Source organism: Myxocyprinus asiaticus, chromosome 48, assembly GCF_019703515.2.
Source record: "Myxocyprinus asiaticus isolate MX2 ecotype Aquarium Trade chromosome 48, UBuf_Myxa_2, whole genome shotgun sequence".
Lineage (NCBI taxonomy): Eukaryota > Metazoa > Chordata > Actinopteri > Cypriniformes > Catostomidae > Myxocyprinus > Myxocyprinus asiaticus.
This window is the reverse complement of record NC_059391.1, coordinates 19,141,061-19,160,569: the sequence shown is the minus strand read 5'-3', so window position 1 is coordinate 19,160,569 and position 19,509 is coordinate 19,141,061. Positions and strand designations below refer to the sequence as shown.

Genomic DNA, 19,509 nt, shown 5'->3' with positions numbered 1-19,509 from the left:
ACTGAACGGCAGCCAGAAAAAATAACAGTTTTGAGATTTTAAAATTCAACAAATTCAATTTCAGCATCCAATTTGTTTAATATCTGTATGCATAGTGTCTTATAATGCATTTGTAATGTACACATAATTTTGATATAAATTGAATCTGCCCATTTGATCCTATTATTAAAAAAGTTCACTGGAAAATGGCAGAAGATTTTGCCCAACTTTTAATTACAGCATGTCCACTGATTTTATAGGATGTAAACGTATACGTTTATCAAAGATTTATACCAGTAAAAATATGTCTAATTAACTCTAGTCGCAAAAACATTTTAACATGTACTTATTTAAATAATTAAAATAAATTATGAAAATAAGTTCTGACACAAAGTAAAAAGTAAAAGATTGTTTTAATGTACCATGCATGTACCATGATTAATCGTGATTAATCACAGAAAACTGTGATTAATTAGATTTAAAATGTAATCAATTCATAGCCCTATACATAAATCAATTTTAACTAAATGTGTAGTTACTGCATTTGCCTTAGCACAGCAATGTATTTCCCTGTCTTCAAAATCCTATTTATAAAAAGCAGAGAAATTAAGCAAAGACCTAAATTTGTAGCAACTGCAACCCCCACATATAGAGCTGGGCTCCCATATCCTGCACCCTCATCCTTGTTTGCGGTGAATGTTATTCTAAAGTTAAATGAACACATAGGGGCCTAGCAGTATACACCCAGACAGGTCGGGACAATTTGCTGTGGCAGTCAGGACACAGTAATGGAATGTGAATGTCAGCAGGCTCTATATTTACAGACTATATAAAACCAACTAGTAATTAACACTTGGGCCCTCCCGCACTCAAGTGTAATTGACTGTTTCAAAGGACTGCCACTTCATAATCCAAAGTGTGTATTAAAATTACGCTCTCCATATTGCCCACTCCCTTAAAGGATAAGGGTCAGTACTGCTGGTACAGTGGCTGGAACACGTAAGATTTCTTTATGAGGACATTAACATTTTGACATATTAATAATGATTCAGTGTATTAAGGTGAACCTCTGAGGGACCTTGTGCTATAATCAAGAGGTGTGCATTTCCTTTCTGCTGGGTGATTTTAGTACTCTTGAGGCAAAGTGTTTTTGTGAGGCTCTTTAAAGTGCTTAATTTGAGATAAACACTCTTTGCTTATTTCCCCAAAATATAGCTTAATATCATTACTACATGGGCTATATTCAGTTAAAGGGAAATTCCACTCAAATATAATTTTTTTTGCATTCAATTACTTCTTTTGCATTCTATTGTTCCAAAGGAGATGTTAGGCAGAATGTTAGCCTCAGTCATCATTCACTTTCATTGTATGGTCAAAAAATGCAATGAAAGTAAATGGTGACTGAGGCTAACATTCTGCCTATCATCTCTTTTTGTGTCCCACAGAAGAAACACAGGTTTGGAACAACATAAAGGTAAGTGAATGATGACAGAATTTTCATTTTCGGGTGAACTCTGCCTTTAGGCAGCATTATAGCGTATAGAAGTTTAATGCAATGTTTTTAAGATGCAGGAACAAATGCTAAGTTCAAGTTCAATCTTATTTCTTTATGAATCAAATATTATGATTTATTATGAATTAACTGTTTAAATAACTGTTATTGTGATTCCCAGTTGTGGCCCAAGTATTCACTAGTTCACTGGTACTAGTGTAACCAAATGCAACACATTTAATTTTACATCTGTATCGCCCTAACATGTGTCCACATGGTCCCTATAGCCTATTTACTGAGGACATAAACTTAATGTGAGATCCATTTGCATTTGTTAATTTGGCTTAATATGTGCTAATTGATTCATCTTACTTGTGTATTGTAATTATCTCAAGTTGTAGCTGGCCACAGTTTGTGTATCAAATGTAAATTAGAAATGTTTGGCCATTAAATGCCCCCTGAGGAACGGGCAGGCAAGCCTGGGAGTAATGACTGTTAATTAGCTTGTACAATGTAATTAACAGATTTTATGTGTAGCACGTTCCCTGTTTAGCAGTAGGTTAACACGATACATGTGTCAACAGATGCAAAAAAGTAATGCTTTTTTTTTTAAGAAAGTATGAAAACATTTAAATTGCTTGAAATAAACAAAATGTACTCAATGTAACTAATCTGAAAATATATTAACACTTAAAACACATCTAGTGTATTTAGCATATCTACATGCACAGAGTCTAAAATTAAATATACCTCAACAAACACATCACATTTCAAACTGAGTACCAACATTACTATGGCACAGAACGTATGCCATTGGAAATTACTAATTTTAATGCATATCAATCTATTTTGGGTCTCTTTTGAGGTGTTAAACCTTCTGACGACATAAATTCCTCAATTTTTGCAATTTGGGCCATTATGTCAGATGGCTTCCGTTCCTCTTTTCCTTCAGAATTAAGTGTACCCCCTTTAGTCACATTCCGGATCTCTCTCTCCTGGCTGTGGAGTTTGGGAAGAGAAATGGTAGGAGTGCAGTCTTGTCGCAACCTATTACCCACATTAGAAGAGGCTGGGCTGCCACTCAGAGTTGAGCTGTAGGCGATAAGAACTTGATTCTCCTGCGGGGTAAAAAAATGGGTCATAAAAATGTCATGACACTACATTGATTTAATTCTGATGGAAGTGAAATTTGGTCACCAGATCTGGTCTACTGCCATCATTTTAACTCAACAGATAAGCTATTAAAGGGATAGTTTGCCCCTTCCAAAAAAGAAAATCGTATCAACATTTACTCAACATCAAGTTGTTCAAAACATGTATGACTTTCTTTTTTCCATGGAAACAAAAAGGAGATATATGAATAAAAGGTGACTGAGGCTGTAACAATAACTCCTTTTGTGATCTACGGAAGAAAGTCATACAGGTTTGGAACAACATGAGTATGAGTAAATGATGACTGAATTTTAATTTTGGGGTAGACTGTTCTTTTAATGCACATAAAACAGCAAAAAAAAAATGAACAAGACAAATATGAAAATAATATAACCGAACAAGAAGCTTTTTCTCTTAAGTAATTATTTTAGGTAAAATCTGAAATGCCTTACATTTTTACAAGAGTTTTCATTTAGTACGATTTAGTTTTGCTTTAGGATAAAATTATAATCCTTGGAGACAAAAACACAACTTTTGATTTTGATTAATTTAATTTCAAGTAATCTAGCAAAAACCTTTCATCAGAGCAGAGAACAAAATACTGATAAATTAACTACCATATTACAGAAAACAATGGAATCCGAAACAACCTCTGGTTTATTCCATATTAACCTCTTTGCTCCCTTCTGAGTTGAGCTACATCTCTGTGATAAATATTCTGAGAATTTCCCTGCTTTTTCTATCACCATTTAATTGAACAGTGCTACCATTTCACCCTGCTGAAATACTTCTGGGAATGCAAGTTGTATTTAGGCACTCAGCATGTGCTGCAGCGCATGCCTCTTATGTTAACTCACTAGATCATTTGCTGGCCTGCGTTTTGAAACTTACTTTTTCTGCTAAAATTTCAGAAATCGACTGCTTGATTGCATTCCACTCTCCTCGACAATTGCTCTTTTGGTGGGGATGCTTGCTCGGAGTGTCCCGCCTGTCAGTAGTCTTTGTCAGGACTGTGAAAGTTGAAAGGAAAAATGAAAATGATTGCCATGGCCCAATGAATGAAGACTTTATTCTTTTTATTGTTGTTGTTGTGTTTTTGTGAGATGCTGATTCTTATTATTAAATGATAAATACATTGCAAGACCTGCCTCTTTTTGTTAGTTTATCATTCATAAAGAGAGGGACACAGAACGTAGAAGCAAGCTCATGAAATCCAGAGGACATTTGTTCAGAATTTGAGGGTGTTGATATTAGAGTCATGTATGGCTGGCTATTTCTGCTGACCACTGAAGGATCTTCATTGTCTGTACTTTCTGGTTGAGGGTCCCTTTTCCTTTTCATAAATGTGCCCCAAGTAAAGGATGACCGATATCCCTTATTACCAGCATGGTTTGACGCATCTGCCATTGAAATGCACTTCTGGTCAACATCTGATTGGTCATTTGCTTTTGGAAGCCGATCAATAGAGGAAGGATCTTGTTCTTGGATTGTGATCTGGGGATGTAGAGATACTGCTTTAGAGGGCAGGGCCACTTCACTCTGTTGAGCTTTTAATGTTTGTGTAGATGAATAAAAAGAACAATCATCATCCTTTTGATCATTATTTTCTGATATGGCCTCTACTGTGTCAACTGCAGCAATTACAGTGGTCTGAGAATATGATTCCTGAGTGCCAGTAACAAGAAGCAACGATTTAGGTTCCATCTCATTCACCCCATCGGGAAGGCACGTTTCAGTTGAGGCCTCTGCTTGGGAAATTCGGCTTTGTGAAGGTGCACAGGCCATTTCATGTAGTGAGAGCTGATCTTTGTACTCATTTAAGTGTGAATCTAAAGGTATTGTAGCACTTGTAAAAGCTCTATCAAGAGTGTTTTCAAGCTCCTGGTGTACGGTTTCGTGGTATGGGCTTGGTTGGGTTGTAATCAGCCCCTCTGTTGAAGGTGTTTTGACACAAAACACTGTTGTGTTTTGTTGATCTGAATTTACATTTCTGTCCTTTAAAAGTATTTCTGTTTTTGTCTGACTTTCATTTTGTGAAAGACTGTGGAAAATTTCAGGTGCGGCTGTCTGGTCCTTGATTTCTTTGGACTCTGTATCCTGAGATGTAGCACATCCCTGGCTGTCAGTGTGTTTATCTGATGTCTGGGATTCAGTCACTTTAGGGATACACAGACTTTGCTCGAGCGCTCTATCTTTTGGTTCCAAAGCCAAAGGGTCACTGTCTACCCCATAAACAGACCTGGTTTCGGGCCCTGATAGCTCAGTGAGACAGTTATCTGTGTCACTTCGGACTGGGTTTAAGGGGCATCCTTTATCAACTGTGTTGCAGACTGGCTCACTTTCATTGACACCAGCTTTTGTTTCAGCACACAAATTTGACAGCTGATCTGTCATGGAACTGACTTCCTCAGGTCTCGAAATCTTAATATCAGACACATTTGAATCCAAAATATCTGATCCTTCTGTTGGTGACTGTTCAGGTACTGCTCCATCTACCTGCATTGGAACGTTGAGTTCCTTGTTGTTATCATGAGAGCAGATGGCTTTTATGGCCTTCTGACACTCAGCAGTGCTTTCATCTGTGAGGAAATAAGATTCATGCATCATTACGAGAGAAAAATGAGAAGTACAGGTAAGCTGTCTTGATAAAGTTACTCTGTCAAACTGGTAACCACCTCCCTAAACTTCACATCATTCTGTGTGAAAAAATATTAGTTATAGTAGCGCCAAGCTGGGCTGGAGAAAAGAACTTTGCATTCCTTCTTACCTGGAATGGCTTTAATGGGATGACTTGATGGTTCACAGTTATCATGAGGACTAATCAGACGTTCCTCAAGTTCTGTAGACACATCTTTATGGAGACTCCCTACCGTAACAAGGTTAATTTCACTTTCTGGTGTGCTTACTGAATTTTCTTGGTTCTGGCTTTCTTGATCTTTTAAGTCAACCTGTGATAAAATGTTACAGTTCGATTATAAGTCAATGACACCATTCCACTTAACACAAATATTATCAAACCTCTCAAAAATGGTGATGTGCAAGAAAAACAGGTGACAAATGTCCAAGTCTAGACCTTTTTATCCATAGCCATGTATAATTCCCAAGCTTATTTAACTACAATTACTTGTTCTGGATTTACAGTATATGTAATCATCCCACCTCACAGTTATGAACTTCTTTGGCTATATGAGCTGCAGAAATAGACAGCTGTTTGTTCTCTTCCTGGAGCTGATTATAAGCCTCTTTTACAGTTTTCAGCTCAAACTGATCTGCCTCCATCGTATTTTTCTGTAGCAGCATCTGTGTAAGACCAAATATATTCCATTCTGGTCAAACAAAAATCCATTCTTATTTGAAAAATAATGCAAATAAAATTTCTAGGCAAGAAACAAAAAGCTGGTAATCATCTGATCTCAAAAGTGAAACAATTCCGCCTCATACAGCAGAACAGTGATGAATTTCTGGAGCTCAGCATCACCTCTTTTTCCCAAGCGAGTTTAGAATTTTGGTACACGTCTCTTAGATGAGCAAAGCTGTCCTCTTTTTCTTTAGTCCTTTCTTGGTTCAATACATGTTCTGTTTTAAGGACCTGCAATTAAATTAATTACCCAGAAAATTTTTAATGCAATAATACATTTTTATGTGTTTATTTAACCTAGATGGAGGATTCTAAACAGACTGAGAGGCCAGTACAAATCAGTTGGCTTTTGTCATGTTAATAATGGTTTTAATCAGTGAATGACTAAGTGAATTAAATAGAGGTATGGGGGAAATAAAAGCCAGGGAGGCTTTAAATGGATTTTAAACACACTAACTATTGTTGAGTTGCACATCTTGTGTTTTAAATGAGCAAAAGTGATAAACAGTTCATTCAGTCAACTTTTAAGAGCAGCGGATGACTATTGTTTAGTGCTGAATATGTATACCTTACTAATATTATCACTTTAAGGAAGTTCAACAAAATAAATATTTGGAAATAGTAAACAGATTATCATTTTATCATTTTAACATTTTAACTTTATCATTTAAATATATTATTGACACCAATGGTCTAAAATGTGTTTGTCCGCAACTAATTGTATTTTAATTAATATGTTAACGGTAACTGAGGTCTATGTGTCTAGCTGTAGTATAGCACACGAAAATGATACAAATAAAATGAAATTAATTTGATGTCTGTAGAGAAATGCAATGATTTGAAAGCATCCTTTGCAAATTGCTGAATTTACTATATAATTATGCTGCATGTGATATTGCAGGAGGAGTAGTATTATGGGAAGCCTGACCAGATATCCCTCTTGGAGTGTACGGAGCTCCTGCTCTGCTCGGCTCAGAGCTTCTGTCTGTGTCTGCAGCAAATGCTGTGTGTGGTGGAGGGATCTCAATACCCCCTGAAACACACACACACACACACACACATGTTGGTGCAGCTATCATTATGAGGACTCTCCATAGACATAATGATTTTTATACTGTACAAACTATAGATTCTATCCCCTAACCCTACCCCTAAACCTAACCCTCACATAAACTTTCTGCATTTTTACATTTTCAATAAAACCTCGTTTAGTATGTTTTTTAAGCGATTTGAATTATGGGGACACTAGAAATGTCCACATAAACCACATTTATAGCATAATACCCTTGTAATTACCATTTGTAACCTAAACAAATGTCCTCGTAAACCACCTAAACCCGCCCACACACACACACACACTGTGTTAAGCAAAGGAATCCCATGCAATGTTAACTCTATTACGTCATACATACTGTACAAAAAAGTAAAAGCAGATTTTTGTGTTTTGTTTTTTTGTATAAATTCTACAACTTTCAACAAATTTCAATATAGGCAGACAACATCAAAGGGGTTTACCTGCTTCTCAGCCCTCTCTTTGGCAGTTTCATTTCTCAGTTTCTTGTTAAGCTCTGTTTCCTAAACACAGATACTCTATTACCTTTACAGACATCCTAGTATCACCTTTTATTTTTGAAGAATGTAAAGAAATTCTACCACAAGGAGTTTCTGCTGAAGTTGCTGAAGCTGTTGTTCTTTTAGAATGTTTTGTAAATGCTCCTCTCCAGGTTTGCAGACTGATGACACTTTGGACGTGACCAACTCTTTATTTAATCTCTCCACATCCTAAACACAAAACACAAAAGCAACAATATGTACAATAATTGAGTAACATACTGTAGCAATTCTGACTTCAAACAAATCCAGCCTATCTAATCTGAATCAATGCACTATGACTACAAATCGTAAGCAGTAAGAAAAAAAATATTCAGGGTTTTACCTCTTTTAAGGCGTTAATCGTAGATTCTTGTTTTTTATTGATGGATGTGAGTTTTTTATTAATCTGCATGGACTCTTCAACTTCAAAAAAAAAAAAAAAAAGAAAGGAGAGATAGACTGAGAATAAAAAATCTTGGCATTGCTACATAGGCTTTCATATAACAATAACTAACAAAGGACAAATAATTCATGTTCACATAATAGCAAATCAATTTATACAGCTCTGTCAGATGGAAAGAAAGGGGGAGTTTTTAACATCAAATTTGTCCAGAGTGAATGGAGAAAGATTATGCATACCAGACTAACTATGAGCCCAGTGCATTCCAGGTCCTTTAAATTAGCAGCAACTTTCTCTATCAATGCCTTACATAAATAGTGATACTAGAGTTTGAAGGCAAGAGAGAATCATGTTTATACCACTGACTCAGCATAAACTTGAAATTAGCAATCAGTGGTTAAATACTAGTGTCTGCCTTTAATTCACAGCCTGTCATTCTCATCCAGATCCATAAGATGCAGACCTAATTTGTTAGGAACATAATATCAGGTGTAAGTGAATGCCAGAGAAGCTTTATTTACTGTGGCAGTGTTTGTGAGTTGTATAGAAAGCTTGGCGGCCATACCATTTTGCTCGAGTTTCTCATGGGCCTGCTTTACCATGGCACATTGTCGGGAGATGGCGCCGAAACGTCTTTCTGCCTCTGCCAGCTGATTCAGGTGGCTGTCTTTTGTCTGTGTCTGCAGCTGCAACTTTTGCTCCTGAAAAGTTTAAAAACGCACACTGTCCTCCCTTCTAAGAGAAATATCCCCATTCAAGTGCAACAACTGTAATAACAGTTCTTCTACTCCGCAAGGGCAGACTATAAATATATATATACTCGGAGAGTTTGAAGACCTTTGTTTAACATCTCGGCTGAGTGCTCTTTTCTGCTAGATAAGGAGTCATCTTCCAAACATGCCTGAGAGGCTTTTATGTGAACCGCAGCCCTGTTACTGTTTGATTGTCTGTATCAAACTGATTCTCCTCTCCACCATTGAAAGGTTAAACAGAGCGAGGCTCTGATATAAAATATTTTAATAGTGGTATTTTCACAGCGGCGTTGGCGGTTCACGTGTCACGCCCTCCCTATCCGTTACTCCTGATGATCCGCTCTTCCTCTCAGTTCCTCCTCTTTAATTCTTCCCACTCCCACTTGCCTCTGTCAACAATTTATATAATTGGAAATCCTTACCAGCTCGCTTAATTTCTTCTCCAAACTGTACCTGAGCAACTGTAAGACAGTAGTAAAAGAAATTAAAGTGGTTTTAGTGGTTTTCTTTCCGCTCTGCGAGAGCACTGAATGACCTCTCCAAGTGTTACAAAGTAGAAAAAGGGTGAATACAGGTAAAGTGGGACACTTTTTGATAAGTTGTCATTGCTGTTGTTTTAAAATATAATGCCAAATGGTTTAGTCTACCACACAATACTATTTTAACATAGCTACAAATCTCCACTACACGACAGAGGAAAAAGAAAGAAAAAAAAAGAAAAAAGTAGTGTCCCACTTTACCTGTGTTCGTCCTAATATACATTCAGGATGCTAGCTATAAATCTTTAAATTGAATATCCTTAAGCATTCCTTAAAAAGTGTGGGTAGTAATATGTGAAACATTTAATGTGTATGGTACTACATTTTAATAAGAATGAAAGCAAAAGGTACATATCCTCCTACTATGCTATTAAAATTACTACTATTATTATAATATAAATTTTTGGCTCTTCACTTCCAACTGTTTTTATTCATTTAATATTTTCTGTAATTCTGAGATGTAATTCAAATACTATGACAAGCGGTGCAGTGTTCAAGAAAACATCACAATAAATTCTATGCTTTTTAATATATGAATCAAATCACTCAGATTACAATTACCAAATAAAATGGTAACTTTATTAGCCGTAAGAACCGTAAGAGAAAGCATCACTCATACAACATCATTTATCTGACAACACCAAATAGACCAACACAGACCCCCACTCAACAGGACACCTATCAGATGGATTTTCCCACTGTTTTATATACACGTCCCAAAAGGGACATAAAAAGCAAGAGAGGAGATATACTTTCTTATTGCATTGATGTTTACATGTACCTGCAGTAGTTTTAGTTCTTCCTTGAGGCTGGTGATCTCTTTGTCTTTCAGTTCAGCAGCCAGCTGGTATTTCCCCTTTAAAAAGGGTCATTTTATTCTATTTAATGAATCCACTGATGCTTAAATGTACTATTAAAATAAAAATATTTTTCAATAAACTAACAATTAAGAGTAGAAAACTCTTAGAAATTTTTTATTTTATTAAGACAAACAAATGATACATGCAAATGGTAAATAATAGATTAATAGATAAATATAAAGTGGCAACCTTTTCTCCCTCAATTCTTCTGATTTGAGCCTGAAACTTCAAATTAGGAATAATAATTATTATCTTTATTAAAAAAATAAAGAAAAACTATAAAACTTAACAGCTGGTGTCTATTTACAAATGGACCCTTTTCACAGACTGTGATGATGCGTTTCCACCTTATTTAGCAGTGTAAATCTAGCAAACTTTTTTATATTTGCAATATTTATATTTATTAGTGTAAATTTATACCACTACACTTAGTGTTATATTACCCTGGAATTCGTTTAAAAACAAAAAGTAAAAAAAAAAAAAAAAAAACAGTTAATACAGCTGCTGAGACAGTGACAGTAAATTTGCCATCTTCTTCTGAATGGTGTAATTCACCTCTCGCTATATTTTTTTTTCTTCTTTGGAAAGTTGTAAAAACATAATAGTGGCATTTTTCTTTTGATGTTGGAGCAAATGGGTAAGAAAAAATTCAACCTGGTCTCATAGAATGAACGTTACTCTACATACATTTTTGCAAATTGACTTGTACGTGCCGCTTTCTATGTTTCGCTGCAGTTTCCTGGTGAAATGAACACTAGAGGAGCTACAACAACTGTGTGGTTTAATCATTGTCACAAAAATCATGAGTACAATTCCTCAATTTGATTTTATAAAAGCGTATTTTTCACTCTATTACTCAGCCCCGCTATTTTATGATATCAAAAAACTTTTACTTTAACACGATTTGAAAAATGAAACATTTTAACACTTATATTACAGACCCACATACATATACACACTTATTCATATATCATTGGCTTGCTTGGTAGCTCACCTAGTAGACCGTTAGACTGAGTGTTCGATGGCTGTGTTTCAAGTCCAGCCAAAGACGCACCAAATTGAAAGTGGCGTAGAAGTGACACAAAATGACGTGGTTGCTTCAGTTCATGTGTGTTTTTAATTTTTTTATTTGCCTTTTAAAACACTATCGGTTAGGTTAGGTGTTGGTTAAGGGTAAGGATGTCTGTTTTGTTAAACTCTCATTTATCTTTTCGGACACTATTGGTAAGGTTTAGGGTAAAGTTTTAGGTTAGGGAGGTATGTTTTACAAAACCTCCATCAAAAATTCACCTTTAAAACCTTGTCTGATTACAGCCTCATTTAGCTCGGTTTTGGCGCCCCCCACTGGACATTTCACATGAGCATTGCAGCCAAACGTGTAATGAAGCACGTAATTTCAGTTTTGCAAAAACGTTTCATGCTTACGTAAATTTCATGAGACCAGGGTGCAAAAATCAGACTTGTAGTGGTTTCCCATTCACTGCTTCGAAGTTTACCCTGCAATCGTTTTCTTTTGTGTTCCAAAACACAGAAGTGTGAAAAGGGTCCATACATACACAGGTCGAGTGTAATGTCATACCTGTTTCTTTACAGCAGTAAGTGACTCTGAACTCTCGTTCGACATTCTAGAAATCTGACTTTGTAAGGACTCCTGAAATATAAAATTATAAACATATTGGCATGCATTTGTATCTGACATGGTTTAGTTTTTGTAAATGATCAGCCACTAATTAATTTTAGACTGCATTTTGAAAATTAATGAAAAGACAAGAGTATTCTTGTCAGTACATACCTTTTGCCATTCCAACTCTTGTTTCTCTAGCACAAGTTTAAAAATCTGCTCCTCATATCGAGTTTCAGCATCCTGTATCCAAAATGTCCAAAAACAAATATACTACATTAACAACCTTACAATGATATAAAGTAACAGAGGCAATTAATTCTCACAACAAAACATGTTTCACCTAATAATTAATACATTCAAAGGAACGTATTTACATTTTGATTTCTTTTATCTTTGTGAATGTATTATAGGAGAGGAGATTTTAGCATAAAGTCATTATTGTCCTCCATTCATGTAGAACAGCAGGTTTAAGTCAAAGGTTTTCTTCAAAGTGGCTTTTTATGTGCATATAGGAGTTTATTTACACTTTCCTAATAAAGTGTGCTACTTGCAAAGCATCCTTGAAAGAGCACACTAGATAAAACTGCTAACGTTTCGTAGAGGGACAATAAATTGAATTAACGGGTTTTGCACAGTAAAAAAAGAGCACTAAAATTGGTGGCCCGTGTAAATCTGTTCATGTTTTCTATAAGATGCATTAAATCCAATAAGACAAAGGGGAAATTAAATATGTGTTGACACACAAAAACTATACACATTATACTGTATAAAGTATGATTCCAGAGTGGTGTCATGCATCAGGACAATGCACTTCGAGCAGCTGGATGTTCAAATTTCCGGTATCTGGCAAAACGACTGACAACATCCCAAGCAAATACAGTCATTTTAATGGAACATACTTTGCACTCTCTTAAAAGAATATAAGAAGTGACGGCATTCAGCTGAGCGTGCTTGGCTGTCAGGAAATCCTCCATCTTAACCCCAGCCCTATAAACCAGAGAACTACAAAGTGTTCATTTAATGGCATGCCCGAGGATCAAATTGATTTAATGTCTTTGTTCCTCACCAACATGATAATAACAATAAAACATGAGAGATACAATAGTTTATTTTTGCTCTTACAACCTTTAAACATGACCAGTGTTGGGTTTTAAGTGCTTTGCTCGAGGGTACCAGTCGTGCAAGCAAATATGTGAATTTGTCAGGTCCTGCTTGCATGACCCCATTCTAATGTAAGTGTAACTTCTGCTTGCATATGTCCAGATGGCCTCAAAGTGCTGCTTGCTTTTTCTTCTTCTGAACACTCATAGCACTCCTCCCACAAAAGTACATTCCTCAGTTCCTCATGAGTGGGCCAAATAGAGCTGTGATGACATTCAGACACTAATAGACTCACATTCCTAATATATTGAAATGTCTTTGAGCTGCTTTTTAGGGGGCTGATATTTGTCTGAGATTGTTCAAGCTCAATAAAGGCATGCAACAGTCTTCAGTTAAAGGGATATTTCTCCCAAAACTTTACACTCTGTCATAATTTACTCACCCTAATGTTGTTCCAAACCTGTATGATATTACTTTCTTCTGTGGGACACAAAAGGAAATATTAGGCAGAATGTTAGCCTCAGTCACCATTCACTTTCATTGCATCTTTTTTTTTCTTCCATAGAATGTAAGTAAATGGCGACTGAGGCTTACATTCTGCATTTTCGGGTGGACTATACCTTAAAAACTCTAAGCCAAGAGAAAAATGAATATGTAAAACATTCTGCCTTGTTGGGTGAACTATCCCTTAAAGACTCTCAGCCAAGAGAAAAAATTATATGTTAATCATACTGTAAAAAGTGAAAACATGCAGTTGTTACCTTGATAGGGTTAGTTCACCCAAAAATGAAAATGATCTCATCATTTACTCACTCTCATGCCATCCCAGATGTGTATGACTTTCTTATTTTGCTGAACACAAACAAAGATTTTTAGAAGAATATTTCAGCTCAGTTGGTCCGTACAATGCAAGTAAATGGTGAACAAAATTTTGAAGTTCCAAAAGCACAAAAAGGTAGCATAAAAGTAATCCATATGACTCCAGTGGTTGAATCAATGTCTTCAGAAGAGATATAACGGGTGTGGGTGAGAAACAGATCAATATTTAAGTCCTTTTTACTATCAATCTCCATTGTCGCATTCACATTCTTCTTTTGTTTTGGGCGATTCACATTCTTCATGCATATCGCCACCCACTGGGTAGGAAGGAAAATTTATAGTAAAAAAGGACTTAAATACTGACCTGTTTCTCACCCACACCTATCATATCACTTCTGAATATATAGATTTAACCACCAGAGTCATATAGATTACTTTTATGCTGCCTTTATGCACTTTTTTGAGCTTCACATTTTTGGTACCCATTCACTTGCATTGTATGGAACTAGAGCTGAGATATTCTTCTAAAAATCTTAATTTGTGCTCTGCAGAAGAAAGAAAGGCATACACATCTGGGATGGCGTGACGGTGAGTAAATTATGAGTCATATTTAATATTTTTTACTTGGAAAAAAATAGATGTTTCCACATAAAGTACATTTTTAACAGGGATGCATGACACTGTATGTCTTTACCATCTCAGTTTTCAGACCATATGAGATATTTAATTCTTTATGTGATGCCTAAATTCAGTTGTAGCAAATAAAACTATATATGAAAGTTTTCTGAAAGTTTAATTATTATTATTATTTCTTCCAAAATAGAGCATATTTATAAAATCAGCCTTTTATCCATTATTAGCCATAATGAAAATTATTACTGGCCAGGATTTTAATATCGGTGCACCTTTTTTTAGGTTACCTGACAAAATATTTTTGTGTCACCAAGGTTTTGTTATTATTGTCTTTATCTCATTCAGTCAGGTAATCAATTAAAAGAACAGTCTTTAATTGCTGAGCCTGGGAGGGTTCTAATGATAACACAACAACAAACACTTTAAACAAAACAACACTGTAATAAACACCAGTGCTGACTCAGCCTTTATGACTCCAACTTTGTTTTCTCTGGCTAAAGTGCCACTTTTCTGGTTTTTACAGGCTAATACCTTTACAAACAGTGGCAAAAGTAGACGCCATACCCTGTGAATATGTAACTCCTCAATTGCCTCCAGAAGACTTGTTTTAAATTCCAGGACTTGCACTGAGATGGTACGGCCATCATTCTCAAAAGCAATGTTTGGGGTCTTCGGTTGACCAAGAGCCTCTTTATCTTCCATCTACAGACAAAAAAGCAGGAGTGTGAAAATCTTTGTTGAGTTTTATTCATGCATAATTTAAAACACAATCATTCTGCTGTGGAATATTTCTACCAACCAAAGAGAAAAGGTCTGTTCCAGCGTCCTTGCCCAGCTTTTAAAAAAATGTTAGATCAAATTATGTACAGATGTTACAGAACCTTCAAAATTATTTATTTTATATATTTATATATATATATATATATATATATATATATATATATATATATATATATATATATATATATAATAAATAATTATTCTGGCACGTAATATAGTTCTATATCCCAAATGCAAGCTGTTGGTTGTATATTAATACAGAATATGAAAAGACATTTTAATATAGAATTCATTTGATGCACAGCCAGAGGTGTGCATTTATTTTACAATGGCATCGAATATGGATCATCCAAACAGATTAGATGAGAATAGGAACTAACCGTTTTATACTACCGCATGTAACCCACACGACTGCTGCTACATAAATTTCACCTCATAAGAATACATTATATAAACAACTGCTGTTGACATTAACACACTGACTGTTGACAAAGTTCAGGTCATTGCATCTGAATCATTTAAAATCCCATCTCAAATCTGCCAAGGTGTAAATGCGGCCATGCTAAGAGTCTAGGCTAATAGGGGTCAGGGCCATAACACTGAATGGATAGATGGTACTGTCATTCAGATGGAATAATATAAGTTATTTAATTTGACCTGTGCTTGGTCCCCTGTATCCCTATCATGATCGACTTGGAAAGTGGGAGGTCTTCACACTGCCTGGTGTTTTAATATAAGAAAGGCTTTCGTCCATTTAGTCTGTACTGATATATCAATCACGTGCAGGAATTAAATGATCCTGTTAGAATTTGCTACTATCACAAATGACCTGGGGGCCAATGTCTTTATTCGCTTCCTCCACTGATTCACCTCAGCAGATATTAAACAAATTTATAAGCCATGAAAGGCAAAATTAAAAGGACATCATCCATAAAATTGGATAATTCCCTGTCTGCAGTGTGATGTCTGTATTACTTTCTGTAAATTTACTCACAAAGCTGCTGATCTGTAAATGAGAATGGCAGTGGTCAGGACTTTTGGTAAAACATGTGTTACCTACAGTAAGTTACTGCAGAGAGCAGATTTAACCTTTGACATGATGTGCTGATGAATTTATGCCTATAGGAGAGAAATGTGGACCTTTAACCCTAGAATAAACTTCACTCCCTAACTAACACTAAGTATTATATATACTATATATATGTTTTAGGCCAGGGGTCGGCAACCTACGGCGCGGATGACAGCCTGCATTCCGTGTTTCATTTGTTTCTTTTTGCTTTCAGAACAACGCATGATGTAATAAGGAAAACATCATTATTAATCCTTGAGATTAATCCTCGGCACTTGTGAAAAATGTTGCATAGTGAAGATGTTTTCAAAAATAATGCCAGTTTAGTTAGTTTTCATTGTTTTCATTTATCAACTAATGTCATGCAATGTCCAGTAAACATAGAAAAAGCTAAATCAATATTTGGTGTAACAACCTTTACCTTCAAAACAGCACCAATTCTCCTAGGTACACCTGGACACAGTTTTTCTTAGTTGTTGGCAGACAGGATGTTCCAAGCTTCTTGGAGTATTTGCCACAGTTCTTCTATCTATTTAGGCTGTCTTAATTGCTTCTGTCTCTTTATGTAATATACACTGGCGGCCAAAAGTTTGGAATAATGTACAGATTTAGCTGTTTCGGAAGGAAATTGGTTCTTTAATTCACCAAAGTGGCATTCAACTGATCACAAAGTATAGTCATGACATTACTGATGTAAAAAACAGCACCATCACTATTTGAAAAAAGTCATTTTTGATCAAATCTGGACAAGCCCCATTTCCAGCAGCCATCACTCCATCACCTTATCCTTGAGTAATCATTAAATTGCTAATTTGGTACTAGAAAATCACTTGCCATTATATCAAACACAGCTGAAAACTATTTGGTTCATTAAATTAAGCTTAACATTGCCTTTGTGTTTGTTTTTGAGTTGCCACTTAAGTTCAATATTATGTCAAAAATGGCAAAAAAGCCAAAACATTGTTTTAAGGAATGAAGGCTATACAATGCTTGAAACTGCCAAAAAAGCTTAAGATTTCATACAATTGTGTCCACTACAGTCTTCAAAGACAAAGGACAACTGGCTCTAACAAGGACAGAAAGAGATGTGGAAGGACAGATGTACAACTAAACAAGAAGATAAGTACATCAGAGTCTCTAGTTTGAGAAATAGATGCCTCACATGTCCTCAGCTGACAGCTTCGTTGAATTCTACCCACTCAATACCAGTTTCATGTACAACAGTAAAGAGAAGACTCAGGGGTGCAGGCCTTATGGGAAGAATTGCAAAGAAAAAGCCACTTTTGAAACAGAAAAACAAAAGAAAAGGTTAGAATGTGCAAAGAATCACAGACATTGGACAACAGATAATTGGAAAAGAGTGTTATGGATCTTAAGCCCATTACGATTTTGTGGGATCAGCTAGACTGTAAGGTGCGTGAGAAGTGCCCGACAAGACAGCCACATCTATGGCAAGTGCTACAGAAAGCGTGGGGTGAAATGTCACCTGAGTATCTGGACAAACTGACAGCTAGAATGCCAAGGATCTGCAAAGCTGTCATTGCTGCACGTGGAGGATTATTTGATGAGAACTCTTTGAAGTAGTTTAAGAAGTTCTGAAATTATTATTTTTTTTTTTCAAATTGTAATATTAATTTTTCATGTTATTAATGTCCTGACTATACATTGTGATCAGTTGAATGCCACTTTGGTGAATAAAAGTACCAATTTCTTTCCATATGAGCAAAATCTGTACATTATTCCAAACTTTTGTCCGCCAGCGTATACATTTTGGCTAAATCTGGCACAGTAACATGGACACGATGGTTAATTAATGCGTATTTTACCTGATTAAATAAATAAATAAATATACATTTTATTTTGGTTTTACAGTAGTAACAAGAACTGCAATAACTAAGGTATTTTGGCAAGGTTTTGGTCATTTTAGGACTGTCATAAACAATACCATGTGTAATTAATTAATAATATACTTTTTATTTTCTATGTTTCAGCTCTTTTTAATATCTGTTGGTTGGCCAAGAACAATCTAATGTAAACATAGCTGGTTCAAGTAACTGAACACTTGATTTCAAAAGTGATAAAAAATACAATGTAAACAAGTTGATGGTTAGTTTATATATATATATATATATATATATATATATATATATATATATATATATATATATATATATATATTAGGATTAGTTTAATAAATCAATAGTTTAAGCGGAGCTCGGTACCTCAGTTTTAGCTGCTCTGACAGGATTTGACGGTTGAGGTTCAGTCAAGGATAGCAGTGCTTCTCTCTTACCACAGATAAGAAATGTCAAGTACTTCTGTGAACTTTCCTCTCAGACGTAATTATCAAACACGTTTAAGCATCAAATGTCAATCTATTACTCTTTTCTACTGTTTTAATTCACTTAATTTAATTCACTCAGTAAACCCCTCCTGGCTACTCTACTCACACGTGACTGGAGTAAGAAATAAACATTAGCTTTACTGCCACCTAGTGTGCACCGCAAGTAAGACACGTGAATCAGTTCAGCTGTTCAGTTTTAAATAAATAAATGTCCATATAGAAGTGAAAATTAGAAGTGGTAACATAAGTTTTAAAAAGTTTATACACGTGACTATATAATAAATTAAAATACGTGTTTAATATGTAGGTTGGACTTAGGCGAGCAGGATTTTTCTGTGCTTTTTGTAATGCATAAGCATCCTAATTAGACTTGGTTGCAGATAAATTCAATACACACATTTTTGTGAAATTAGACGGTCTAATATGAAAGTAAAATATACTCTATTACAATTGCGGTTTTCAATAACTAATTTCATTTGTTTGTATTTTATATATAGCTTTATACATTAATATATGTTAGAATTTAAAGCATAAAGCCTATTTATCTTCCCTTTAGCATGTCCGCTAGAGGGCGGCCGAAGAATCACTGTGCTTTGTATCGTCTGGGAATTGTAGTTGTATTTGTGGCCTACACTTCTTTGGTCCCATTTAAGATGCCACCTCAAAAGACTACAATAAAACGTTCTGTGCAGTACTTCCGTAAATACACGCATCAGGTTGTATAGATTCATCCAGAACATAAGCAAACGTTCAAGCTGATTTTTTGATCATATGTGGCTATTTGTAACTGCTTGAAAATAAAGTTTAGGAGAACATCCAGTGCATTAAATAAACAGGTAAAATGTTAATAAAATATTTCTTTGTTACTGTTCTTGGCGAATGAATGACCTTATGACTTTCTTATGGGTGCTGAGATTTTAGTATTGACATCAGACTGTTCCTTTACATGATAGCAAAGTAAACTAAATCAAAACAGATATGCTAGCAAGATTTGGGGAAAGCAAATCTTGGAAT

The 19,509-nt window shown here is 35.4% G+C and overlaps 1 protein-coding gene across 1 annotated transcript; it reads right to left on the bottom strand.

Moving 5' to 3' along the window:
* Nucleotides 1–373: 373 nt before the first annotated feature.
* Nucleotides 374–18,561, bottom strand: LOC127437625 (coiled-coil domain-containing protein 73-like). Its single transcript, XM_051692655.1, has 18 exons — nucleotides 18,374–18,561; nucleotides 14,867–15,004; nucleotides 11,918–11,989; nucleotides 11,705–11,776; nucleotides 10,315–10,350; nucleotides 10,047–10,121; nucleotides 9,149–9,187; nucleotides 8,540–8,675; nucleotides 7,918–7,997; nucleotides 7,635–7,763; nucleotides 7,497–7,556; nucleotides 6,910–7,014; nucleotides 6,102–6,212; nucleotides 5,783–5,923; nucleotides 5,391–5,571; nucleotides 3,772–5,202; nucleotides 3,515–3,633; nucleotides 374–2,589 (listed from the first exon to the last, which is right to left on the bottom strand). Exons 2-18 carry the CDS (start codon nucleotides 15,002–15,004, stop codon nucleotides 2,311–2,313), a joined length of 3,204 nt encoding a protein of 1,067 aa, XP_051548615.1. The 5' UTR covers nucleotides 18,374–18,561; the 3' UTR covers nucleotides 374–2,310.
* Nucleotides 18,562–19,509: the final 948 nt, after the last annotated feature.

Excerpts from the sequence above, each read along its gene's own strand:
- LOC127437625 (XM_051692655.1), bottom strand. The coding sequence starts at position 15,004 with ATGGAAGATAAAGAGGCTCTTGGTCAACCGAAGACCCCAAACATTGCT. Across the intron at positions 9,188-10,046 it reads AAGAACTAAAACTACTGCAG|TTGCTCAGGTACAGTTTGGA; the intron begins GTACATGTAAAC and ends ACTGTCTTACAG. Across the intron at positions 8,676-9,148 it reads AGAAGAAATTAAGCGAGCTG|GAGCAAAAGTTGCAGCTGCA; the intron begins GTAAGGATTTCC and ends TAAACTTTTCAG.